Here is a 27,359-nt window from a genome sequence, read left to right on the forward strand (position 1 = left end):
ATGAAAAGTATCTTGCTATCATGAATTCTTGTGTTAGGAAGGCAGTTCTATTTAAATCTAGAGGAATTATAATGGAGATCTTTGAAATGCAAGATTCCAGGCAGTTTTCCCTAAGAATGGCATTCTTGGATAATAAGAGAATCCTAGCATACAAACTGATCAAGGATAGAGTATATATGGAAAAGTCTCCAGAGCTTAGAGAAGGAATGTTTATATTTTCAGGCAATTATTAATTGCTCATTGAACAGAAGGAACAAGGCTTATCAATGAACATCTGGAAGCTAACATGACTAAGGTAGAGAACTCAATCAAGACGGCAGCTATACATACTATTTAAATTAAGTCTTTCCATTTCTAAAAACATCCAATGAACCAATATTTAAATGGGGACTTGCAAAGTTTGCATCTCTAATTTCCAGAGGGATAAAAGGATTAAACTGGCTCTACACAGAAACCAGTCGCAGATCAAATCCATAGTGTTTGAGAAAGCTTATATGTTGACCAAATGTCCTTTTAAAAATCTTAAACAAGGATTTCCAATGAGCTGGGGTTTTTTCGCCCAATGGTTAAAGCAATCCGTTCACATTAGATACACAGTCCCTCCAACAGCAACATGTACAATTAATTACATGGATATAATAATATTTACTCACCCTCCTAATAGTATTTGTGGCTGGTTGGATTCATTTGTGATACCAAATATATCAGGAATTAAATCGGCATTGAAGCTAAAAAGAAAACATTAAAGACATTAAGCAGCTATTTTATTAAATTCTCACTTCTAATTTAGTTTAAAAAGAAAAACAAACTTTGGGGAGGTGTGGTAGACATACAACAGTCAGTATCTGTTGCAATCAATGGAATGTCAGATGTGACGTGTTTCACTCTGAGGCCAAAGTGTTTAATTTTCGTTATTGGACCCTCCAGTCATCTTGGCAATGAGAAGAACATGACGATACAGCTCCACAGACGATGAGGCCTGTAAGACACTCTGAGAGCTGGCAAAAGAGCCTATCACTGACCCACACTGGACCTGCAGTGTGAGCAAGAAATAAACTTTTGTTGTGAGATTTTGGTGTTGTCTGTAACCTCTACATAGCCTAGCCTGTCTCTGAGTGATAAGGAAACTGTTATTTCAGAATCATGACCCTCCTTATTTAGTCAGATAGGCTTAGGAGAAATAACCCACAAAAGTAATCCCTAGTTGGTATAAAAATTTATACTAGCCACTGAATATTGTAACAACAATGAAAAACACCCAATTATAAAAAAAATCAAGCTGAGCACCTTTAAAAAGATTAATCCGTGAATTAAAGTTCAGACATCTAATGGTTACTGACCTATTGATGTATGACTATGATTTTAATAACTGTACAAAAGGCAGCACTGGAAACAAGAATGTGGCTATACATTGTTTACTCACCGAAATGATATCTACATCATTACCAGAATCCTAACAGAAATTTGGATTAACTTTATCCTGGTACATGAGTCTACTTTGAGGAGATAAATGATAATACTAAGGAAGAGTTGTGAAAAGGACAAAGTTTCTCCTTAATACAGAAATCTTTCTAGGTCTCTAGAGGAAATCCTCTACCCTTTGTATCTGTCAATCAAGCACTAACAGTTTTATCCAAAAACAGTTTTCTTAGTTGAGTAACGACACGGCTAGGATCAACAAAGATCCATCATGGACACATTCAAAGCTTTTAAAACAAAACCAAAAAGACAAATCTCTCCCTCTTTGCAAAATAATGAATTTCACCTTTCTCTTTCTTCCATCATGGCAAATAAATATATAATTCAGAGGACAGGCCCCTATCAGCTTTAAATGAAGAATGAATTTAGAGTCAATACAACTTAGCAAAGTAGTTTCCTATGTGAAAGATTTTATGTTTGTAAGTTTAAAATCATTCAAAGGGAAGCAGGCACATACTTACTCCATAATTAATGGTTCATCCTGAAAAGTCCTATTGAGTATGGTCATATTGCAAGGATCTGTTAAAAAAAAAAGAAAATATATAAATGAAAAGGCATTTTATAACACATTATTTTTGATATTTGCACTTAGGGAAAAATACTCTTTCATTCTTTTCAAAATTCATCTCTAATTAATTCCAACTATTAGCATTAATGAGCCACTATAAATCTAACTTAAATGGACATCAAGTTTGTAAAGATATATTGGGAGAGTTTATTCTACAGTGAAGACCAGCATTACAATAACTTCCTTTTGAGTCTTCATTCTGAAAATCTCTTAGATGAGTCTTCTTTATATACAATTTAGCAGTAGAGCAGTTGACAATTAAGGTTTTGATATAAAGAACCCAATACATGCAAAACTACTAGACTCTAAAACATCCATGCCCTCCTCTCCTCCTTTCTTCAGTCTGGCTCCATGAACAAAGTTGTCCATTTAGGTATAATTAATTGGCTTTTCAGATAAGACTTGAAGATTTGTGGGTAGATATGGTAGACTGACTCTCAACCTTTACTCTAAACTTTTTGTGCTTTCCTGTTCTGGGGAGACTAGAAACCAAAAATAGCATTTCTCAGATATCCTTGCATTTAAGATTCTAAATAAAATGTAAGCCTTGCTAATTAGATATGGTGAGTTTTCCAAGGCAGGAATGAGGTGAAGGTTGTGTTTCTGCCATTTCTGTCTTAATGTCTGATCACTGAATTGTAGTACTAAGAGGGAGGGTGCATGGCATCCATTTTGCTGGTGAGCAAGTGTCATTCTGGCACCTGTTGTGCAACTTGCCACTTTCTGATGGTAAAAAGGCAATAGCTTCTTTGAAGGCTTTGAGGATTGTTCCTGAAAGTTCAACCTCGTGTGTGTTCTTTAGCCATTACAATAACTCTGTAAAGCATAAAAAACCTTTAATAAATTCTCTCTTCCTTAAGCTAAGAAAGTAGATTTTGTTCCCTGGAGCTGACTGCAGACCAGTTCTAGGTTGAAATAGAAGAACCAGAAAACAGACTTTTAAAGAAGTTTTTAGAGACAATTACTGACACTCAAGAACTGCATTTTTGAACTGATTTCTTAACATTATTTTTGTTACACTGACCTAAGAATACCAGGCATATTTCTCCTTTAATATCCAGTGATAAATATTAAAAACTCTTAAAACAAATTCACCTAAGGTTTGATTCTGTCCCCAGAAGATAATAGCTCCTAATTCACCGTTGGCGTGATTTTTGGGAAGATATGTCAGAAGAACATCCATTTGTGAATCTCCATCATAATCCCCCGGGACTACACTTGTTATCAATGTACTGTGATTCCTAAAAGAAACAAACATTTTAATAAACAAACATTCCGGTAGAGCTATAATAGAAAAGTACACTTCTATATTTATTCCATACAAAAATATTTTCCATGCAAAATTTAAAAATTCACAGAACTGATTAATTACATTCTGTTCTTTAATAGCTTATCATCCTTCATGTATGTAGGCCTCTTTGGTCTATGAAAGAATTCAGGATGGATGCAGATGGTTTTAAGAAACAAGAAAAAGTTGAAATATTTATTAAGAGGAAGCACAGTTTTATGTTCAAGCATTGGCTTAATCCTTTCACCTAGTTCTTTTGTCAAAGATACCAGGACACATGGATGGTGTTTATACGAATGGAGGCTCAAAGGACTTCCCTGGCAGTCTAGTGGTTAAGACTCTGGGCTTCCAATGAGGGGGTGGGGGTCAGGTCCCTGGTCAGGGAACTGTAATAGCACAGTGCGACCAAAAAAAAAAAAAAAACAACATAAATGGAGGCTCATTATCAATTGCTAAAGCACTGAAGGTATCACTGATTTTATAAAAGATATTATCTATAGATTACTTAATTTTAGATTTTAATGCAGATTTGAAATTTACAGTGAAAACTTGTCATTTTATTTCAAGATTTGCAATGAAAAATAAGTTCTTTTTGACCAAACCTCGCAATACACTATCAAAACATACATACCTAATTCTACATTTTTAATAATAAAATATTCTAAAATGGTTTACATTAACCTTGAAAACTTAACAAAACATTCTGGAGTCTTGTCATAATGCTGTCTGAGTGACCCAATCAAAAAATAGGCCTTAAATTCAATTTACATTTAATTCTACTTAAGAACAAATAGCAAGACAGTAAGTTTCCAAACAGCCTATGGATAATTATTTTCTAAACGGCATCAAGAATATAAAAATATATATAATAGGTTTTACTTAAAGTGAAAATGAGGAAAATACTGACAAGGGTAAGACTAAGAAAAACAACAACATAATAGCTTTATTTTAATTCAGCTACTTACTATGTCTCAGATATTACATCAAGTACTTAATAGCTATTATCTGATAATCTCCATCACCTGAAATAGGTATCGTAATTCTCACTGAACAGACCAGGAAACTGAGGTTGAAGTAGCTTTCATTGTTAAACAGCTAGTTAAATGGAATAGCTGGAATTCAAATTCAGTTGGGTTGGCCTCTAAAATTGATCCTCACTATGATAAAATATTTTTTGTAATGCCAGTTTCCTCAAAGAATTCCAACAATGCTTTAACCTTTCCATGAAAAATAACTGGTCTTTAAAAATGATGATATAGCAACTGCACGTGCGACTATGTAGCAAGCTGCATCTAAGTGTATACCTCTGTATGTGTACCTGTGTATGTATGCATGTGCAGTCATACAAATGCTGAACATACCTGGCAGTAATACCTGTTCAAATAAATTAATGATTTGGGGTCAAAAAGTACCTTGAAATAGTCAGTAATATATTACAAAGGACTAGATGGGAACTTAACCTGATCAGGTTTTATTCCTAAAATTGCCCTTCTTTATGGTTGTAAAAATAGGAATTAGAACTTTACAAAATAACAGACTGACACACGAATTTATCTCTTCTTCTTTAGAACCTACTTCTAGGTTCTAAAGAACCTAGAAGAATGAAGAAGAATCTTCTTCATTTAGAACCTACTAAAATGATATGGAATTTTTTTTAAAAAAAAAAGCATAACCCTCAAAGACAAAGAGATCATGAAAGGGTCTGCCTTAGCAGGGCAAGGAAACTACAGTTGGCCCTTGAAGAACACGTGGGGTTAGAGGCACTGACCACTTGCAGTCGAAAATCCATAGCTGGTATAACTTTATACTTGGTCCCCCACATCCTTGGTTCTACATTCACAGATTCAACCAACTGGGCATAGTGTAGTACTGCAGTATGTATTTAGTGAAAAAAAATCTGTATGTAAGTGGACCTATGCAGTTCAGACCCATGTCATTCAATGGTCAACTGTATAAGCTGAAGTGCTTGGAGAAAAGGCTCAAGAAGCTTTTTGCCCTGAAGAACCTCTGAAAGGCTCAGAATTTGGAGTCATCTGAAATAGCAGAAGACAAAAGTAAGATGTAAGGCTGAAAACACCTTTTCTGTGATGGTCCCTTCTCCTTCTTGCTCAGCATGCCAACAACCAAGTAGTTTTCAGGCATTAGAGATGTAAGTTACAGGAGAGGGTAAGATATTGGCCTTACGCTAAAAACAGGGAGTTAATGGAAAGTCTACAAAGGAAGTTTGGCCCTTGCCCTCAACTTTGCCAAATTCCTAGGATGCCAGTCAGCCAGGAACATATCCACAGGGCAGGAGACAGGAGGTAAGTCCCATTACGCAGAGTTTCCAATTAGCTCTTTAGTACCTTATTCTTGATATAGTATAATAAAGAGTTACCTGCCTTTTAAAGAAAACTATGAGTATTAAAGAGAGCCAAAACAAATACTAATAAGGAATCTGAAAAAAAAAGAGATAACAGAGGAAACAAAAGAAAACTTCAAAACTACACTTGAAGACATAAGAAAATACATCCATTAAAAAAAAAAGAACAGCATGCTAAGAGAAAAGAACAATAAGAGAACAAAGAAAACTTCTTGGAGATAAAAAGAAAATATGACAGCTAACATAAAACTATTCAATAGAAGGCCGAAGATAAAATTAAGAAAACTTCCCACGGGGAAAAAAACACAAAATGACAAAAACACAAATGAAATAAAGAAATAAAGGATGGAGTTAGGCAGTCCAATAACCAACTAGTAGGAATTCCTGAAAGAGAAAACAAAAAAAATAATCAGAGAAATAACATAAGAACAATTCAAAAAGGTCCCAAGTATAGAAGCCTCTAGCTTGAAGGGAGGCTAGAATAATGAATGAAAAATAGTCTACACCAAGACATATTATGAAATTTCAGAGAAAAGGGATAAAGAAGAGACCCTAATAGCTTCAAAAATTAAGTCATATTTGAAGGATTAGGAAAAAGAATAGCAATGGATTTAAAACCTGCAACCGATGAAGCTAGAAAACTACAGGCCAATCAAAGAGTGAGTAGAAAAAGGTTTTGGAAATGGAGGGACATCCTTTCTCAGGAATTTCTTGAAGGATACACTCCAGTGAAGTAAATGAAGAAGCAAAGAACAAAATGGCACAGGATCCAAGAGATAGGGATCAAACAAAGAATGACAAAGGGAAAGTCTCCAAACAGTAACTCTGCAGAAGGCCTAGAGAATGAATTCAGATTGGGGAGGAGTGCAGAGGACTCAATGGGAGAAAGAAAAAGCACAACAGGTATATGGCAGGTATGATGGAACATCTGCAAAGAAATTAAGGATAGGTACACAGAAAACAATGCAATTTATTTTTTAAAAAACAATCATTTACTTTGGAGGGAAAAACCATAGAGAAATGAAATACTGTATACTGCTTGGCTCTGAAGTACACATAATCTACAGGGCCAGAATTTATACAATGATTACTGACCAAGCTAAAATATGATATAACTATATGGAGATGGAGCCAATTTAAAGATGCTAAATCTTTGTCTATGCTAACAAAAAATCCAAGAGATGAAGATGGTAACTCAAGAAATTACAGTATAAAAACTTATTTTAGAATATGGAAATAAACATCAGAAGAAACAGCTCAAAGTTTTAAAAGTGGTTGCATTTGAGAGAGGAACAGGGGAGAGGGGGAAGAATACAGTGAAGGACAGTTAGTTTTTCAAAACTGTACTAAATAAATACAAGAGTTTCTAACTTTTATAAGTATATAAAACAACATTACATTAATCAAAGAAAAATTAATTGGGATTTTTAAAAAACTCAGTGGAACCCAAGTCTTTAATAGTCCACAAATTCCTTAACTTTTAATCTTCCATTAAAAACCACTTCTAGGCAGTTCCTTTCTTGGATGTAATATTTATCAACTTCTGTTCCCTCCCCACTCCAAGCACGCTGACATCCAGTATCAAGGAACATTTCTCAAAAGGTATAATCTGTTTATCCATCTATAACTTTCCCCTCAACGCCTCAATGTTCTAACTCAAGGCCAATTTTTTTTACATATGTTTGAGTTTAAGTTAAATATTGTAGAATCTGAGCACTCATTACCCAATATGAGGACTTCTTAAATTTTTCGCACAGTTTCCAAGTAATCTCTGATCTTTCTACATACCAATTCATCCTGCACATGGTTAACGAGTAAATCAAATCAATTTAAAATACCGTTTTCACCACCTCTCCTTTAAACAAGAACCTGTAATGATTCCCCACTTTTCTCAGGATTGAGGTCAATTCTTTCTGATACTTATGAAGGTTCCTAGTCTGCCCTGATCTCATCTTCCTAGTCCATAACTTTCCAAAGTATACCCTCCACTTCTGTCAGGCAAATCTTTCCACCTCCTCTTCACAACCTGCTGTTTTTACTACCATCTCTTGTTAATGCTGTGTCCTGAAGCTTGAAAGCCCTCACCTAAATTTTACTTATCTTAAGGTCAAGCACAAGTCCCATAACTTTCTAGAAGCTGCCACTTTAGCCTGCACTGACTCATCTCTTCCTCCAGACAGTGATCAATCCTTGCTTCTTATAGTTTCAAAACTGTGTTGGCTCACTATCGATGATGGTCACTGTGCTTCATGCAATGCCAGTCATATAAAAAAAAATAACTATTATTTGAACATTTAAAAAATTCAGTTTGATTTTAATTTCCTCAAAATCAAGCTGAGTCACCTAGCAGTCACCACCTATCAGTCAATAAATGAAAAATTAGAACAGAGTTCATTGACCCCAGTGCAAACTCCTCCCTCAGACCACCAAGGACAAAGTTGATCTGATGAGCCTGTGACTGAGCTGCTCCCACAGGCACACTCAGGATGAGGGACAATCCACTCAGGATGAGGGACAATCCCCAAGACATTCAAGAAAGCATATCAGATTGCAAGGGACTGAAAGGTGTTTATGTAGGAACAGACCCGGTTCCACTCAAAATTATTTATTTATTTTTTAAAGCAAATCATTTTTAAACTTTGGTACGCTCACTAATTTTCCTAACAAATTACTTGCTTCATACCTCATAACTAGTGGTTTTGTACCACAACACCACTTCAGAGTAAAACTGATTTCAAAGACAATCCAACTAGTTACTGCATATCTATTATTACACTAATGACCGTTTCACAGAAACAAATACATTTGTACTTACTTCAAGGATACCTTTACTTTGGGTTTAAAATAGGGTGCGTTCTGGTCTGCCAAAAAGACGATTAAATCATTTCCTAAAAGAAGCGAGTATACATTAGAAAAATGATTCCCAGTGAAACATACGATTAGTGGTTACAAGAAGCTTTCTGGGCACTGTTTTCAATAAGAAAACTTTTATTTTACTCCAGTTCGTCTGCCCTCTCAAGGTTGGTCCTATTAGACTAATGGAATGGAGATTCCTAACAGTATATCACAAATTCAATATTCAAAGCAGCAGGGAAACTAGAAGGATGAACAAGGAAAAATGTAGTTGGTCAAGGCAAATTGAAGCCAATGGCTTCTGCCAGGAGTCAGACTGATTGACTTAAAGGAAGCATATAAAGAATATGCTTTATAACTATGCTACGTGTTAAGTCTCGTCTTCCCCAAACCTAACAACTCAGCCTCTTATAAGGCTGTTTAGTCCATTGCACAGATGCATGACACCAAGGACACAGAAACTCCTACTGTGGGTATCTGACTAGTAACTAGGACATGATGTCATAGTTAAGCAGAAAAAGCTGAATCCTCCAAGACTACCCTCTTGTGGCTCCTACAGAACCATCCCCCAGGTTGATGCATTTCTGGAGTTCAATGAGCACTCATTGGATCAGATTTTTGAAATTGTTTAGTCAAACACAGGGCATCTTTAAAGGGGAGAATCTCTGTCTCCAGTTTGGGTGGAGTGGCTATAGGTTAGGCAGTATACACCCTTCTTGCAGTACATGGAGTCATACAAAGATGGGGAAATACCCAACGTCCACAAGAGGCTCTGGAGTCCTGAGAAGGACTCCAAGAGATCTGGGCCAAGATCCTGTCAGTCAAACTCTATGAGTGCTTCACTTCCTTCTTTCACAGCCTTGACCTTAAACAGTACCTGCTTTGTGGGTACTAGAGAATACTAAGACCCTCTAATGCCCATTGTCAGCATCAAGATTTACAAAAAAAAGTTTGTTTAGTGATGGTTAAAGCCAAGAACTCCCAAGAACCTCAAGCTGGAAAAGAAAACACAGATTTGGAAGACTAGGGTGGTGGCCAAAGCAAGGAAGTCTTTTGCACACAAAAGACTACGGCAGCCCAGAAGAGAGAAAAACCTGCAGTTTGAGAACCCTTTTCCAAGGAGACACTGGGTTTATTAGTAGTGCCTGTGAAATACTTGAGAGAATTGTGGAGTGTTTAGGCCCTTGGGAAGGAACAGTAGTTTCCAAGAAAGCTGGGATCCTGACAAAGGGAGGGGAGGGTGAACAAGGTAACTGAAGAGGGAGGGAGAAGTCCTCTACGAGAGGAAATTGTCAAGTCGCACGTTTTCCAGTTCATCAAAGGGGAAGGGAGACTGGAGGAAATACAGCAGACAGGAATGAAGGGACCTTGGGAGGGAACGTAAAGGCAAGCTACAAAGACTACTGGGAATCAGGAAGGACTTTGCAAGGTGATTCCATGAGAAGGGCGGAGTGCGTGAGTGACGGCCGCGGTCGTCTCAGGAAAAAAACCCAAAAAACCGGGGTGTTTCCAGTGCTTGCGGGGGTGGATCAAACGGTGGAGTGGTCAGGCCAGGACCTGGGTTTGGAAAAGATGGGGAAAAAAAGGCAAGCTGCAAGGATGCTGGAAATAAAGGGGGAGAGGGCTGGGAGAGAAGGGCCGGGAAATGCAGGAGGACCGAGAATCCGGGCAAGGGGTGTGGGGAACACTGGGAGGGGCACGCGAACAGAGGGAGGGCCGGGCAAGCACTGACTTTCCCGCAGCACGAAGAGGTCCGTCTGTTTGTCAGAGTTGAGGTCTCCGAAGGCCGCCAGGGTGCCCCAGGCCTCGGCCCCAAAGAGCTCGGCCGTGACGTTGTGCAGTGCCCGCGCCGGGACCGGCCCGACTCCCAGCAGCGCGAGGCCCCCAAGCAGCGGCGCCAGCAACACCCAGGAGCCCAGCAGCCGGCGTGCCGACGCCATGGCAGCCCCTCGGCCCCCGCCCGCCGGCCCACTGCTGCGCTTGACGGCAGCCGGAAAGCACCGTGCCGCCGGCCGAGAGAGAAAGAGCGTAGCCCAGACGCCCGTACGACCGCGGCCAGGCCCTGTCTCACTCTCCCGTAGGGCTGCCCCACTGACGCTCGGGAGGCCGCGAAGCTAGGTTGAAGCTCACCCTCGCGCTCACTTCCGGCCGGTGCGCCTCCCGACAGTGTCGCGCGGGGGGGCGGGGCCGGCCGGGAGGAGCTGACAGGCGGCCCCGGGGGCGGTGGCCAAGACGGCGGCTCGAGCGCGATGGCGGGGCTCGTGGCCGAAGTGAGCTGGAAGGTCTTGGAGCGAAGAGCCCGGATCAAGCGCTCAGGTTTGGCTGGCTGGGGCGCCACCCCTTTCCCCCGCACCGTAGAGGGTACTCCCCCTCAAGAGCCTTGGGCAGGAGGCAGATGGGGGTCCTGGAATGAACCTGTGCCCGCGTGTTTCCCCTTGAAAGCAGACGGTGGTCCCTGACTTCCTCTTGATGTCTTTCCCCATTAGGTGGTGGTCCCACCTTTGCTCCGTTTTGCTTCCCCAACTATATTTCGTGTGTGTTCCCTCTCGAAAAGTAGGTGGTGGTGCCGACTTCTCCTGGAGTCTTAGAAATCAGGCGGTGGCCACATTCCCGGGAATCCCCTCTCTGTCTGTATTCCTCCCCTCATTTTTACATGTGACTAGGGTCTGGTCCTAGAAAACTGGCGGCTGCTTGTTGCCTTATTTCGTATCTCCTTTTCACATTACAAGTTCTGAGACTTAGCCAGTTATCTATGTGTCAGAAATTGAGGGAGACCGGGCCTCAGGCCACGAAGGGGGTCACGGTGAGCATAGTTAGGACTCAGAAGGAAGTGGGCCCCTTCCCTGGGCAAGTGGCCCCAGGACGCCTAGTTCCCAGTTGTGGCTCCCAAACCCGAGGCCACCTAGGTCAGAAGACGCTGCGCAGGCAGTTATAGTAGTTACAGTGTCCTGAGCTGACTTGTTCAAATTGCAGAGTCACATTTTGAAGTTAGCACTTGTGGCTGATAACTCATCTGACAGCCAGGATTGAAACTTCTCTTATTCCTGGCTGGCTGGATGTAATCTCGAGCTAAAAAGTGTTCCTATAAACAGGAAAGATGGTGGAATGACAAGTCTTCATCTAAGAATCTTCCCTTTTGAAGGCTTGTTGTTACTATATAAATTAGTGTTGGGAGATGATAATGTCAAAGTCGATAATCTGATAACATTGAAAGACATAGCCCTAGGAAAACTAATTATGCATTTGCATTGGTATTAAGGGTTTTGTTTTTTTCCCCTCAGCTAATACTACCCCATTATATTTTGGCTTTTCCCATTCATGAAGTTCTTAGTTGTTGTGCAGACAACAGAGTTCTTAGCAGTCTTTTTTTTTTTTTTTTGAAGAAAGTAATTTCACAAATCGTACAGGAGAAATCCACCCAATCTTTGTTGCTTATTCCATTCTGTTTTCAAAACCTTAAAAATAGTTGTGCACTTATTTACTTAGGGTTATAGCAAAACTACCATATGAGAGAATTTTTCAAAAACTAGTCCTTAGTACATTTTAGTGTTAGTACAGTTACTTAGAATAGTCACGTCTATTTCTGTTTCACACTTTTCCTCAAACTTTTTGTGTCATACTGAAGTATTGAGTTGACCACTAACAGTGAGTCTATCTGGGCTATAAAAAGGGTTATTGAGTTGATAATTTCCTGTCAAAGAGAGTAACTGGAGTTTTCTTACAGGAAACTGAGCTCTACCCTCAACATATACTTTTACAGCATTTCTCTTTTCCTCTAATAAACGTATAGGGTTTATTTTCTTCTCCAGTCTTAATTTCCTCTGAACTGCGTGTCATAACAGTAAGCTTTGAAAACCTACCTTCTCTTTCTTTACTGAGAAAAAAAAAATCAAATTTTATTTAACTATTGTTGAATGCAGTCACTTAAATCCAGTTTCATGTACAAGGTAGTTGAGTGTATTGTATAAATGTGGGATGTTCCTATATGTTTACATCATAGCAATAAAAGAGATGCCATTTGAAGTCATCCCTCCAAATTAGTTGAGGTTTCAGATTCTTCTGATAGCTGTGACGTGTAGACTATAAACTTTCTTTAGTGAATCATTGACTTCCTGTGTCATTAAAAGCAATCACCCTGATTCTGTTTGTTACTTTTAGAGGAGTATATAAAGTGAGTTTTGTTTGAAACTTGGACTAACCTGACTATGATATAGATGCCACTGCAAAGTTCTGAGCATTGTTACATAGTAGCATAATCACTTCACTGCTCAATAGAGCTACTCGATGCTGCTCTTATGTAATGTTTAATAAGTGGCCATTATATATTTCCTGCCTCATCCATATAAGCAAATGTAACTTATCAAAGCAAAGAAAATCAAATTTTCAAGTCATAAAAGAGAAAATAAAATTATAATGAACCTCAATTATTGCCTTCGTTGCACACCGCATCATGTTAATAACTGCTCACACTGCTTTCAATTAATCTAATGCTGATTGCTTCTAACCTTCACTAAACAGTTTTGAAAATTGCTATAGTTTAGCCTGCGATGCTTATGATTAGAGTCAACAATTTGAAATGGCCAGCTCACCTGATGCAGTCGTCTCTTCTCCACCAGCTTTCTTAAGGTCTGGTAAGTGTGTAGACCCCAAAAGGGTCATTTGGTAATTTTAAATACCTTTGTTTCTGAAGGTTGATGTCACCATATGATATTATTTTGGTTTTATTTCCTCTTTGGTGGGCCCAAGCCTGAGCACCATTTCTGTTATTGTTGGGCTCAAGTTTGCACCGTATGGTGAATGTAGTCTGTGGTGTGAGAAGCATGAGAAATGCAGAGTGGATCCCCTGTCTTGACACTAGCTCTGTTTGACCAGGGGCAATTCCTCAGTATCTGGGAGCCTTAATTATCACCTGGGTAGTTAAAAAGCTTCTTCGATAATTTTTGTCTTTTTGCATAACAGACTAACTCTTATAAAGTAGAAAAATTTGGTCAGCATCCCAATTATTTTCTCTTCATCAACTCCTTGTGAAGTAGGTATTTTTATATGTATTTTCATAGACCGGAAAGGGAAGCCCACAGAGATGAAGCAAGTTGCCCCAGGTCCTGAGACTATTATGTTTTAAGGCCATGTGCTTTGCCTTTCATCCCATGGCTTCCTGGTGTAAGGGCTGGAGGAGGTGTTGGTGCAGTGACTGTCAGGTTGGTGAGACCCTTTGCAAGGTGGATGAAAGCTGTGGAATTGCTCTCCAGATGAGTGCCCTGGGTCTTGAAAACAATTTGGAAGAAGTCCATGCATCCAGGAAAGACCATATATGGATTCCCATTAGGAACACAGGCCTTTGAATGTATCTGGAAGAGAAGGGCTTTGTTAAGTGGCCATAGAGCTGAAATGAAGACTGAAGTCTTTACGGCTTTTTTCTGTGGGTTGTGACCCACCTTGGGCCATTTAAAACCTGTTTTGTGTGTGAACACTGGGAAAAGCCTCTTGGCAAGAGGCTGCTTTGTCTTTAGTGTGCCTTAAGCAGAATATTCAAGCCTCAGGACTCATTACTGTGAGATGACTCAATCAAAACAGTGTAAGTGAAAACTTCTTTCTTTTTGGTTTCACCATAGCCTTTCAGAGGTGGTTCCCCCACCGTTTATTTCCATTGGTATTTCAAGCCCTGTTTTGGCAAGATGGACGGGAAAAATCTTGAAGAAAAGAAATAGGAAATAGCTTACAGAAGAGTCACAAACAGGAGAAAACAAAGCTTACACTTTAAGAAACAATAATGATCCATGTCTTTAGTTGTCATCTGCCAAATGACAAAAGTATATTATATGTAACATTGCCAATTGATTTTTGATTTAATCTTTTGAACTAAGAGAACAAGAGGACATGTATCTTTGAACTGTGCTTTCTTTTAAGCATCAGGCTCTCGTTTTCATCTTGGCTTTCTTAATAAGGGCTTGATGGGTTTTCAGCACTGACAAAGTCCTTCAGCAGTTACTGGGAAATAGAATGCTAAAGGTATGCTTTTTTATGCATCAATAGTCCCGAAAATTTCAAAACCTAAGAACTGTGCTTAACATTACGTAGAGTGTTTAAAACCATATACAAGAAGTTTTTCCAGTACCATATTATTAAATCAAAATAGAATGCACCAAGAAACTAAATAGGAAAATACCAAACTTAATCGTTATAAGCCATTTAAAAGATGGATTCCTTATAAATTACTTTCAGTATAGACACTTGGGGTTCATCTACCCAAAACTTAGTGATAACTATAAAGAAATAAAACTATTATCTGTTAAATAGAGTGGTTTGCATTTATAGTTTATTTACTAATGTAGAAATACTTCATTTATGTTGGAAATGATTTGTTTTCTGCTATTGTAGTTCCTTGGACGTTATCATTGTGGGAGAGTGTATAATGGTGTGATTTCATTTAACAATCTTTAAAGAATGTCCTGGGTTTATAGCTGAGCTTTTCTTGGTACCTTTGGCTAGAAACTATTTAACATTACCAAAAGTGAAAGCCAGTATCTTGATTTTGGAAAATTAATTTCTAATATACCCAGATTGTTTTATGCATTTTAACCCTCTTTATTCCTCTTGGATTTGTTTCTGCTATGTTTTTCTTTATTTCTACTCTTTATTGAATTTAGTGTGTCCTGCGTTTCCGTGCGTGCATGCCTGAGCTGTGCTCTGAATGCTAATGTGTCAGTATGTGCTGTGGTTGAATATACTTTCTTTTGTTTTAACTGCTTAAATCCAAAAAGAGATCTGGATGTCCAGGCTTTTCTTTAAAGAGCCTTGTGGTAAAACCTACCGGCCAATGAATTTATAGGCAAATTCCACAACCAAAATGAATTAACTAATTATTGGGGAAGGAGTGTAGCATCCAGTAACTTAGATGGCTTCCATTTCTCATTTGACTACTGCAGTTATATTTTAGATTAGCAGAGTTGATCAGCTAGAGCAATGACATTGGCATTACAAGTTCAGTTATTTGTAGTAATTGCTATGGCATTTTGTGATGAGGTAAAAAATGTCATGGCATTTTTACTTTTACTCTTAGATGATAAGATAATTTAAAAATTATTCCTTAAATTGAATCATTGGCTTATCTCTATCTTGGCTCTGTAAGTTTATCAGTATCTCAGTGAGTTTATCAGCATGTGACTTGAGTTTTTTTCTTTATTTATTTCTTTTTAGGTTTTTTGATTAATTTGATTTGATTTATTTGATTTGATAGGCATATCAATAGCTGGTAAAGTTTTATTTTATATTCTGGGCAAAACTCAACTTTTTATTTTGTATGTCTGACACTCTCTTCTTTTTAGGCACTTATGTAGCAGCCTTGTTTCAGCCTAATTTAGTAGTCAACCGATTAATAAAGTTCATTTGGCTTAAAGAGACCATAGGCCTGAGGCTTCTGGACTGTTATGTGTTGTGGCCCCCTTTAAGAGCCTAAGGAAAGCGTACACATTTTGTGTTCAGCTATACCTGAATCTCATCCTCGCTCTGTTGTTTAATACTTGTTTGATCTTGAGCAAGTAACTTTACATCTTTGAGACTTGGTTTCCTTCTCTGTAAAAGTAGGAGTAATAAAACCTACCTGAAGATATTATTCTGAGGATTAAACAAGATGTTATATGCAAAACACTTGATATTTAGTAGCTGCCCAATAAATTTTATTCTTTATCTTTGCTAAAAAATGTTTGTCTTTTACAATATTGCTGGTATGTATTTAAGAGTAGGATTTTACAAAAGCAGACATAGTTGCTTTTCTCTTTACCTCATTTTGGAATCTACCCTCATGGTAGCCATTTGATTAAGAAAACTAGTCATGAGGGGATTTGAGAAGATGGCGGAAGAGTAAGACATGGACATCACCTTCCTCCCCACAAATACATCAGAAACACATCTACACGTGGAACTGCTCCTATAGAACACCCACTGAATTCCGGCAGAAGACCTCAGACCTCCCAAAAGGCAAGAAACTCCCCACGTACCTGAGTAGGGCAAAAGAAAAAAGAAAAAGAACGGACAAAAGAATAGGGACGGGACCTGCACCAGTGGGAGGGAGCTGTGAAGGAGGAAAGGTTTCCACACACTAGAAGCCCCAGCGCGGGCGGAGACTGTGAGTGGCGGACGGGGAAGCTTCAGAGCTACGGAGGAAAGTGCAGCAACAGGGGTGCAGAGGGCAAAGCGGAGAGATTCCCGCACAGAGGATCAGTGCCGACCAGCACTCACCAGGCCGACTGGCTTCTCTGTTCACCCTCTGGGGTGGGCGGGGGCTGGGAGCTGAGGCTCGGGCTTCTGTCGGATGCAGGGAGAGAACTGGGGTTGGTGGCGTGAACACAGCCTGAAGGGGTTAGTGCGGCACGGCTAGCTGGGAGGGAGTCCGGGAAAAGTCTGGAGCTGCCGAAGAGACAAGAGACTCTTTCTTCCCTCTTTGTTTCCTGGTGCGCAAGGAGAGGGGATTAAGAGCACTGCTTAAAGGAGCTCCAGAGACGGGCGGGAGCCACGTCTATCAGCACGGACCCCAGGCATGGGCATGAGACGCTAAGGCTGCTGCTGCAGCCACTAAGAAGCCTGTGTGCAAGCACAGGTCACTATCCACACCGCCTCTCCTGGGAGCCTGTGCAGCCCACCACTGCCAGGGTCCCATGATCCAGGGACAACTTCCCCGGGAGAATGCATGGCGCGCCTCAGGCTGGTGCAACATCATGCCGGCCTCTGCTTCTGCAGGCTCGCCCCGCATCCGTACCCCTCCCTCCCCCCGGCCTGAGTGAGCCAGAGCCCCCGAATCAGCTGCTCCTTTAACCCCGTCCTGTCTGAGCAAAGAACAGACGCCCTCAGGCAACCTACAGCAGAGGCAGATCCACATCCAAAGCTGAAAGCCCGGAGCTGTGCGAACAAAGAAGAGAAGGGGAAATCTCTCCCAGCAGCCTCAGGAGCAGTTGATTAAATCACCACAATCAACTTGATGTACCCTGCATCTGTGGAATACCTGAATAGACAGTGAATCATACCAAATTGAGGAGGTGGACATTGAGAGCAATATATAATATTTTATTCCCTTTTCCTCTTTTTGTGAGTGTGTATGTTTATGCTTCTGTGTGAGATTTTGTCTGTATAGCTTTGCTTTCACCATTTGTCCTAGGATTCTGTCTGTCTGGTTTTTTTTTTTTTTTAACATAAAAAAATTTTCTTTCTTAACAATTTTCTTTTTATTTTAATAACTTTATTTTATTTTATCTTTATTTTATTTTATCCTCTTTCTTTCTTTCTATTTTTTCTCCTTAAATTCGGAGCTGTTTCTAGGACAGGCTGTTGGTGCTCCAGCCAGGTGTCAGGGCTGTGCCACTGAGGTGGGAGAGCCAACTTCAGGACACTGGTCCACAAGAGACCTCCGAGCGCCATGTAATATCACAAAGTGAAAATCTCCCAGAGATCTCCATCTCAACACCAAGACCCAGCTTCACTCAATGACCAACAAGCTACAGTGCTGGGCACCCTATGCCAAACAAATAGCAAGATAGGAACACAGCCCCACCCATTAGCACAGAGGCTGCCTAAAATCATAATAAGGCCACAGACACCCCAAAACACACCACCAGATGGGCACCTGCCACCAGAAAGAAAAGATCCAGCCTCATCCACCAGAACACAGGCACTAGTACCCTCCACCAGGAAACCTACACAACCCACTGAAACAACCTTAGCCACTGGGGACACACACCAAAAACAACGGGAACTATGAACCTGCAGCCTGCAAAAAGGAGACACCAAACACAGTAAGATAAGCAAAATAAGAAGACAGAAAAACACACAGCAAATGAAGGTAAAAACCCACCAGACCAAACAAATGAAGAGGAAATAGGCAGTTACCTGAAAAAGAATTCAGAATAATGATAGTAAAGATGATCCAAAATCTTGGAAATAGAATAGAGAAAATGCAAGAAACATCTAACAAGGACCTAGAAGAAATAAGGGGAAACAAGCAATGATGAACAACACAATAAATGAAACGAAAACTACTCTAGAAGGGATCAATAGCAGAATAACTGAGGCAGAAGAACAGATAAGTGACCTGGAAGATAAAATAGTGGAAATAACTACTGCAGAGCAGAATAAAGAAAAAAGAATGAAAAAAACTGAGGACAGTCTCAGAGACCTCTGGGACAACATTCAACGCACCAACATTCAAATTATAGGGGTCCTAGAAGAAGAAAAGAAAAATAAAGGGACTGAGAAAATATTTGAAGAGATTATACTAAAAACTTCCCAAATATGGTAAAGGAAATAGTTAATCAAGTCCAGGAAGCACAGAGAGTCCCATACAGGATAAATCAAAGGAGAAACATGCCAAGACACATATTAATGAAACTATCAAAAAGTAAATACAAAGAAAACATATTAAAAGCAGCAAGGAAAAAACAACAAATAACACTCAAGGGAATCCCCGTAAGGTTAACGGCTGATCTTTCAGCAGAAACTCTGCAAGCCAGAAGGGAGTGGCAGGACATATTTAAAGTGATGAAAGAGAAAAACCTACAACCAAGATTACTCTACCCAGCAAGAACCTAATTCAGATTTGATGGAGAAATTAAAACCTTTACATACCAAAGCTGAGAGAGTTCAGCACCACCAAACCAGCTTTACAACAAATGCTAAAGGAATTTCTCTAGGCAAGAAACACAAGGCAAGGAAAACACCTACAATAACAAACCCAAAACAATTAAGAAAATGGGAATAGGAACATACATATCAATAATTACCTTAAATGTAAATGGACTAAATGCTCCCACCAAAAGACACAGACTGGCTGAATGGATACAAAAACAAGACCCACATATATGCTGTCTACAAGAGACCCACTTCAGACCTAGGGACACATACAGACTGAAAGTGAGAGGATGGAAAAAGATATTCCATGCAAATGGAAATCAGAAGAAAGCTGGAGTAGCAATTCTCATATCAGACAAAACAGACTTTAAAATAAAGACTATTACAAGAGACAAAGGAGGACACTACATAATGATCAAGGGATCTATCCAAGAAAAAGATACAACAATTGTAAACATTTATGCACCCAACATAGGAGCACATAAGGCAAATACTAACAGCCATAAAAGGGGAAATCAACAGTAACACAATCATAGTAGGGGACTTTAACACCCCACTTTCACCAATGAACAGATCATCCAAAATGAAAATAAATAAGGAAACACAGCTTTAAATGATACATGAAACAAGATGGACTTAACTGATATTTATAGGACATTCCATCCAAAAACAACAGAATACACATTTTCCTCAAATGCTCATGGAAGGCTCTCCAGGATAGATCATATCTTGGGTCACAAATCAAGCCTTAGTAAGTTTAAGAAAATTGAAATCGTATTAAGTAACTTTTCCGACCACAATGCCATGAGACTAGATATCAACTACTGGAAAAGATCTGTAAAAAATACAAACACATGGAGGCCAAACAATACACTACTTAATAACGAAGAAGTCAAAGAGGAAATCAAAAAATACCTACAAACAAATGACAATGGAGACATGACGACCCAAAACCTATGGGATGCACCAAAAGCAGTTCTAAGAGGGAAGTTTATAGCAATACAACCCTACCTTAAGAAACAGGAAACATCTTGAATAAACAACCTAACCTTGCACCTAAAGCAATTAGAGAAAGAAGAACAAAAAAACTCCAAAGTTAGCAGAAGGAAAAAAATCATAAAGATCAGATCAGAAGTAAATGAAAAAGAAATGAAGGAAATGATAGCAAAGATCAATAAAACTAAAAGCTGGTTCTTTGAGAAGATAAACAAAATTGATAAACCGTTAGCCAGACTCATCAAGGAAAAAAGGGAGAAGACTCAAATCAATAGAATTAGAAATGAAAAAGAAGGAGTAACAACTGACACTGCAGAAATACCAAGAATCACGAGAGATTACTACAAGAAACTCTATGCCAATAAAATGGACAACCTGGAAGAAATGGACAAATTCTTAGAAATGCACAACCTGCCGAGACTGAACCAGGAAGAAATAGAAAATATGCACAGACCAATCACAATCACTGAAATTTAAACTGTGATTAAAAATGTTCCAACAAACAAAAGCCCAGGACCAGATGGCTTCACAGGAGAATTCTATCAAACATTTAGAGAAGAGCTAACACCTATCCTTTTCAAACGCTTCCAAAATATAGCAGAGAGAGGAACACTCCCAAACTCATTCTACGAGGCCACCATCACCCTGATACCAAAACCAGACAAGGATGTCACAAAGAAAGAAAACTACAGGCCAATATCACTGATGAACATAGATGCAAAAATCCTCAACAAAATACTAGCAAACACGATCCAACAGGACATTAAAAGGATCATACACCATGATCAAGTGGGGTTTATTTCAGGAATGCAAGGATTCATCAATATACGCAAACCAATCAACGTGATACACCATATTAACAAATTGAAGGAGAAAAACCATATGATCATCTCAATAGATGCAGAGAAAGCTTTCGACAAAGTTCAACACCCATTTATCATAAAAACCCTGCAGAAAGGAGGCATAGAGGGAACTTTCCTCAACATAATAAAGGCCATATATGACAAACTCACAGTCAACATCGTCCTTAATGGTGAAAAACTGAAACCATTTCCACTAATATCAGGAACACGACAAGGTTGCACACTCTAACCACTCTTTTTTTTTTAACATCTTTATTGGAGCATAATTGCTATTGCTTTACAATTGTGTGTTTCTTCTTTATAACAAAGTGAATCAGTTGTACATATGTTCCCATATCTCTTCCCTCTTGCATCTCCCTCCCTCTCACCCTCCCTATCCCACGCCTGTAGGTGTTCACAGAGCACCGAGCTGATCTCCCTGTGCTATGCAGCTGCTCCCCACTAGCTATCTATTTTACATTCGGTAGTGTGTATATATGTCCATGCCACTCTCTCACTTTGTCACAGCTTACGCTTTCCCCTCCCCATATCTTGAAGTCCGTTCTCTAGTAGGTCTGTGTCTTTATTCCCATCTTACCCCTAGGTTCTTCATGACCTTTTTTTTTCTTTTTTCTTATATGTGTTATCATACGGTATTTCTTTTTCTCTTTCTGATTTACTTCACTCTGTAAGACAGTCTCTAGGTCCATCCACCTCAGTACAAATAACTCAATTTCATTTCTTTTTATGGCTGAGTAATATTCCATTGGATATATGTGGCACATCTTCTTTACCCATTCATCCAATGATGGACACTTAGATTGCTTTCATCTCCTGGCTATTGTAAATAGAGCTGCAATGAACATTTTGGTACATGACTCTTTTTGAATTATGGTTTTCTTGCGTATATGCCCAGTAGTGGATTTGCTGGGTCGTATGGTAGTTCTATTTGTAGTTTTTTAAGGAACCTCCATACTGTTCTCCATAGTGGCTGTATCAATTTACATTCCCACCAACAGTGCAAGAGGGTTCCCTTTTCTCCACACTCTCTCCAGCATTTATTGTTTCTAGATTATTTGATGATGGCCATTCAGACCGATGTGAGATGATATCTCATTGTAGTTTTGATTTGCATTTCTCTAATGATTAATGATGTTGAGCATTCTTTCATGTGTATGTTGGCAATCTGTGTATCCTCTTTGGAGAAATGTCTATTTAGGTCTTTTGCCCTTTTTTGGATTCGGTTGTTTGTTTTTTTGTTACTGAGCTGCATGAGATGCTTGTAAATTTTGGAGATTAATCCTTTGTCAGTTGCTTCATTCACAAATATTTTCCCCATTCAGTTGCTTCATTTGCAAATATTTTCTCCCATTCTCAGGGTTGTCTTTTGGTCTTGTTGATGGTTTCCTTTGCTGTGCAAAAGCTTTTAAGTTTCATTAGGTCCCATTTGTTTATTTTTGTTTTTATTTCCATTTCTCTAGTAGGTGGTTCAAGAAGGATCTTGCTGTGATTTATGTCATAGAGTGTTTTGCCTATGTTTTCCTCTAAGAGTTTGATAGTTTCTGGCCTTACATTTAGGTCTTTAATGCATTTTGAGCTTATTTTTATGTATGGTGTTAGGGAATGTTCTAATCTCATACTTTTACATGTAGCTGTCCAGTTTTCCCAGCACCACTTATTGAAGAGACTGTCTTTTCTCCACTGAATATTCTTGCCTCCTTTATCAAAGATAAAGTGACCATATATGCATGGGTTTATCTATATGCTTTCTATCCTGTTCCATTGATCTATCGCTCTGTTTTTGTAGCAGTACCATACTGTCTTGAATACTGTACCTTTGTAGTATAGTGTGAAGTTAGGGAGCCTGATTCCTCCAGCTCCATTTTTCGTTCTCAAGATTGCTTTGGCTATTTGGGGTCTTTTGTGTTTCTCTACGAACTGTGAAATTTTTTGTTCTAATTCTGTGAAAAATGCCAGTGGTAGTTTGATAGGGATTGCACTGAATCTGTAGATTGCTTTGGGTAGTAGAGTCATTTTCACAATGTTGATTCTTCCAATTCAAGAACATCGTATATCTCTCCATCTATTTGTATCATCTTTAAGTTCTTTCATCAGTGTCTTATAATTTTCTGCATACAGGTCTTTTGTCTCCTTAGGTAGGTTTATTCCTAGATATTTTATTCTTTATGTTGCAATGGTAAATGGGAGTGTTTTCTTAATTTCACTTTCAAATTTTTCAACTTTAGTGTATAGGAATGCCAGAGATTTCTGTGCATTAATTTTGTATCCTGCCACTTTACCAAATTCATTGATTAGCTCTAGTAGTTTTCTGGTAGCATCTTTAGGATTCTCTATGTATAGTATCATGTCATCTTCAAACAGTGACAGCTTTACTTCTTCTTTTCCGATTTGGATTCCTTTTATTTGATTTCCTTCTCTGATTGCTGTGGCTAAAACTTCCAAACCTATGTTGAATAATAGTCGGAGAGTGGGCAACCTTGTGTTGTTCCTGATCTTAATGGAGATGTTATCAGTTTTTCACCATTGAGGATGATGTTGGCTGTGGGTTTGTCATATATGGCCTTTATTATGTTGAGGAAAGTTCCCTGTATGCCTACTTTCTGCAGGGTTTTTATCATAAATGGGTGTTGATTTTGTCGAAAGCTTTCTCTGTATCTATTGAGATGTTCATATGGTTTTTCTCCTTCAATTTGTTAATATGGTGTATCACGTTGATTGGTTTGCGTATATTGATGAATCCTTGCATTCTCGGAATAAACCTCACTTGATCATGATGTGTGATCCTTTTAACGTGCTGTTGGATCCTGTTTGCTAGTATTTTGTTGAGGATTTTTGCATCTATGTTCATCAGTGATATTGGCCTGTAGTTTTCTAGATTAGTTTTAATTTCATTTATTGTGTTGTTCATCGTTGCCTGTTTCATCTTTAGTTCTTCTAGGTCCTTGTTAGATGTTTCTTGCATTTTCTCTATTCTATTTCCAAGATTTTGGATCATCTTTACCATCATTATTCTGAATTCTTTTTCAGGTATACTGCCTATTCCCTCTTCGTTTGTTTGGTCTGGTGGGTTTTTATCTTGCTCCTTCATCTGCTGTGTGTTTTTCTGTCTTTTCATTTTGCTTATCTTACTGTGTTTGGTGTCTCCTTTTTGCAGGCTGCAGGTTCATAGTTCCCGTTGTTTCTGGTTTCTGTCCCCAGTGGCTAAGGTTGGTTTTGTCGGTTGTGTAGGCTCCATGGTGGAGGGTCCTAGTGCCTGTGTTCTGGTAGATGAGGCTGGATCTTTTCTTTCTGGTGGCAGGTGCCCATCTGGTGGTGTGTTTTGCGGTGTCTGTAGCCTTATTATGATTTTAGGCATCCTCTCTGCTAATGGGTAGGGTTGTGTTCCTGTCTTGCTAGTTGTTTGGCATAGGGTGTCTAGCACTGTAACTTGCTGGTCATTGAGTGAAGGTTCGTCTTGGTGTTGAGATGGAGATCTCTGGGAGATTTTCGCCATTTGATATTACGTGGAACTGGGAGGCCTCTTGTGGACCAGTGTCCTGAAGTTGGCTCTCCCACCTCAGAGGCACAGCCCTGACTCCTGGTTGGAGCACCAAGAGCCTTTCATCCTCACGGCTCAGAATAAAAGGGGGAAAAAGAAGAAAGAAAGAGAGAAAGAGAGAGAGAGTGAGGGAGGGAGGAACGAAGAAAGAAAGAATAATAAAGTAAGATAAAATAAAATAAAGTTATTAAAATAAAAAGTTAACAATTATTATTAAGGAAAAAAAGGTTTTTTTAAGTAAAAAGGAAAAAAAAACAGAAGCAAAAAACCAAAACATGGCCTGACAGAACCCTAGGGCAAATGGTGAAAGCAAAGCTATACAGACAACGTCTCACACAGAAGTATACACAAAAACACTCACAAAAAGAGGAACAGGGGAGCTTCCCTGGTGGCGCAGTGGTTGAGAGTCCACCTGCCGATGCAGGGGACACGGGTTCGTGCCCTGGTCCGGGAAGATCCCACATGCCATGGAGCAGCTGGGCCCGTGAGCCATGGCTGCTGAGCCTGCGCGTCCGGAGCCTGTGCTCCGCAACCACAGAGGCCACAACAGTGAGAGGCCCGTGTACAACAACAACAACAACAACAAAAGAGGAACAGGCAAAAAAATAATATATCTTGCTCTCAAACACCACTTCCTTAATTTGGGATTATTCATTGTCTATTCAGGTTTTCCAGAGATGCAGGGTACATCAAGTTCATTATGGAGCTTTAATCCGCTGCTTCTGAGGCTGCTGGGAGAGATTTCCCATTCCTTTCTTTGTGTGCACAGCTCCCGGGGTTCAGCTTTGCATTTGGCCCCGCCTCTGTGTGTAGGCCACCTGAGGTCATCTGTTCTTCACTCAGACAGGACGGGGTTGAAGGAGGAGCTGATTCGGGGGCTCTGGCTCACTCAGACCGGGGGGAGGGAGGGGTACAGATGCGGGGCGTCCGTGCGGCAGCAGAGGCAGGTGTGACATTGCACCAGCCTCAGGCGCGCAGTGCATTCTCCCGGGGAAGTTGTCCCTGGATCATGGAATCTTGGCAGTGGCAGGCTACACAGGCTTCTGGGAGGTTCGGTGTGGATAGTCACCTGTGCTTGCACACAGGGTTACTGGTGGATGGAGCAGCATCCTTAGCGTCTCATGCAGGTCTCTGGGGTCTGCACTGATAGCCGCAGCTCGCACCCGTCTCTGGATGGACGCACCCGTCTCTCCTGTAAGCAGCGCTCTTAATCCCCTCTCCTCGTGCACCAGGAAACAAAGAGGGAAGAAAACGTCTCTTGCCTCTTCAGCAGGTCCAGACTTTTTCCTGGAGTCCCTCCCAGCTAGCCGTGGTGCACTACCCCTTCAGGCTGTGTTCACGCCGCCAGTCCTCTCCCTGCGATCCGACCAAAGCCGAGTCGCAGCTCCCTGCCCGCACCCACCCCTGCGGGTGAGCAGACAATCCTCTCGGGCTGATGAGTGCTGGTCGGCACCAATCCTCTGTGTGGGAATCTCTCCACTTTGCCCTCCGCACCCCTGTTGCTGCGCTGTCCTCCACGGCTCCGAAGCTTCCCCCCTCTGCCACCCGCCGTCTCCACCCACGAAGGAGCTTCCTGCTGTTTGGAAACCTTTCCTCCTTCACTGGTCCCTACCACTGGTGCCTGTCCCGTCCCTATTCCTTTCTCTCTGTTTTTTTTGTTTTTTCTTTTGCCCTACCCAGGTATGTGGGGAGTTTCTTTCCTTTTGGAAGATCTGAGGTCTTCTGCCAGCGTTCAGTGGGTGTTCTATAGGAGCAGCTCCATGTGCAGGTGTATTTCTGATATATCAGCGGGGAGGAAAGTGATCTCCGCATCTTACTCTTCTGCCATCTTCCTCAACTCCCCTTACCACTCGTATTCAACATAGTTTTGGAAGTTTTAGCCACAGCAGTTAGAGAAGAAAAAAAATAAAAGGAATCCAATTCAGAAAAGAAGAAGTAAAGCTGTTACTGTTTGCAGATGACATGATACTATACATAGAGAATCCTAAAGATGCTACCAGAAAACTACTAGAGCTAATCAATGAATTTGGTAAAGTAGCAGGATACAAAATTAATGCACAGAAATCTCTGGCATTCCTATACACTAATGTTGAAAAATTTGAAAGTGAAATTAAGAAAACACTCCCATTTACCATTGCAACATAAAGAATAAAATATCTAGGAATAAACCTACCTAAGGAGACAAAAGACCTGTATGCAGAAAATTATAAGACACTGATGAAAGAACTTAAAGATGATACAAATAGATGGAGAGATATATCATGTTCTTGAATTGGAAGAATCAACATTGTGAAAATGACTCTACTACCCAAAGCAATCTACAGATTCAGTGCAATCCCTATCAAACTACCGCTGGCATTTTTTCACAGAACTAGAACAAAAAATTTCACAGTTTGTATGGAAACACTAAAGACCCCGAATAGCCAAAGCAATCTTGAGAACGAAAAATGGAGCTGGAGGAATCAGGCTCCCTAACTTCACACTATACTACAAAGCTACAATAATCATGACTGTATAGTACTGGCACAAAAATAGATATATACATCAATGGAACAGGATAGAAAGCACAGAGATAAACCCATGTACATATGGTCACTTTATCTTTGATAAAGGAGGCAAGAATATTCAGTGGAGAAAAGACAGCCTCTTCAATAAGTGGTGCTGGGAAAACTGGACAGGTACATGTAAAAGTATGAGATTAGAACACTCCCTAACATCATACACAAAAATAAACTCAAAATGGTTTAAAGACCTAAATGTAAGGCCAGAAACCATCAAACTCTTCGCAGAAAACA

General features: G+C 39.9%; 2 protein-coding genes across 11 annotated transcripts in view; one reads left to right on the forward strand and one right to left on the reverse strand.

Moving 5' to 3' along the window:
* ITFG1 (integrin alpha FG-GAP repeat containing 1) overlaps nt 1-10,686 on the reverse strand; it is a 242,099-nt gene extending 231,413 nt beyond the window's left edge. The window contains exons 1-5 of one of the 3 annotated variants that reach the window (XM_022555125.3): nt 10,283-10,682; nt 8,513-8,585; nt 3,143-3,288; nt 1,941-1,998; nt 654-728 (exon numbers count right to left, since the gene is read on the reverse strand). In XM_022555125.3, coding sequence (XP_022410833.1) covers nt 654-728; nt 1,941-1,998; nt 3,143-3,288; nt 8,513-8,585; nt 10,283-10,490 — 560 coding nt within the window. In that variant the 5' untranslated portion in view covers nt 10,491-10,682. Of the gene's footprint in view, nt 1-653; nt 729-1,940; nt 1,999-3,142; nt 3,289-8,512; nt 8,586-10,282 lie in introns of all 3 variants that reach the window. The other 2 variants (XM_089902992.1, XM_089902991.1) reach the window with 2 other exon arrangements.
* Nucleotides 10,351-27,359, forward strand: part of PHKB (phosphorylase kinase regulatory subunit beta) — a 208,101-nt gene continuing 191,092 nt past the window's right edge. For 7 of the 8 annotated variants that reach the window (XM_022555124.3, XM_089902984.1, XM_022555122.3 and 4 more), the window contains exon 1: nt 10,351-10,866. In XM_022555124.3, the coding sequence (XP_022410832.2) occupies nt 10,800-10,866 (67 nt within the window). In that variant the 5' untranslated portion in view covers nt 10,351-10,799. Of the gene's footprint in view, nt 10,867-13,068; nt 13,182-27,359 lie in introns of all 8 variants that reach the window. The other variant, XM_089902985.1, reaches the window with a different exon arrangement.

The sequence above is a fragment of the Delphinapterus leucas genome, chromosome 20 (genome assembly GCF_059928025.1).
Source record: "Delphinapterus leucas isolate spDelLeu-1000000601 "Yukka" chromosome 20, BTC_Dleu_Yukka2, whole genome shotgun sequence".
Lineage (NCBI taxonomy): Eukaryota > Metazoa > Chordata > Mammalia > Artiodactyla > Monodontidae > Delphinapterus > Delphinapterus leucas.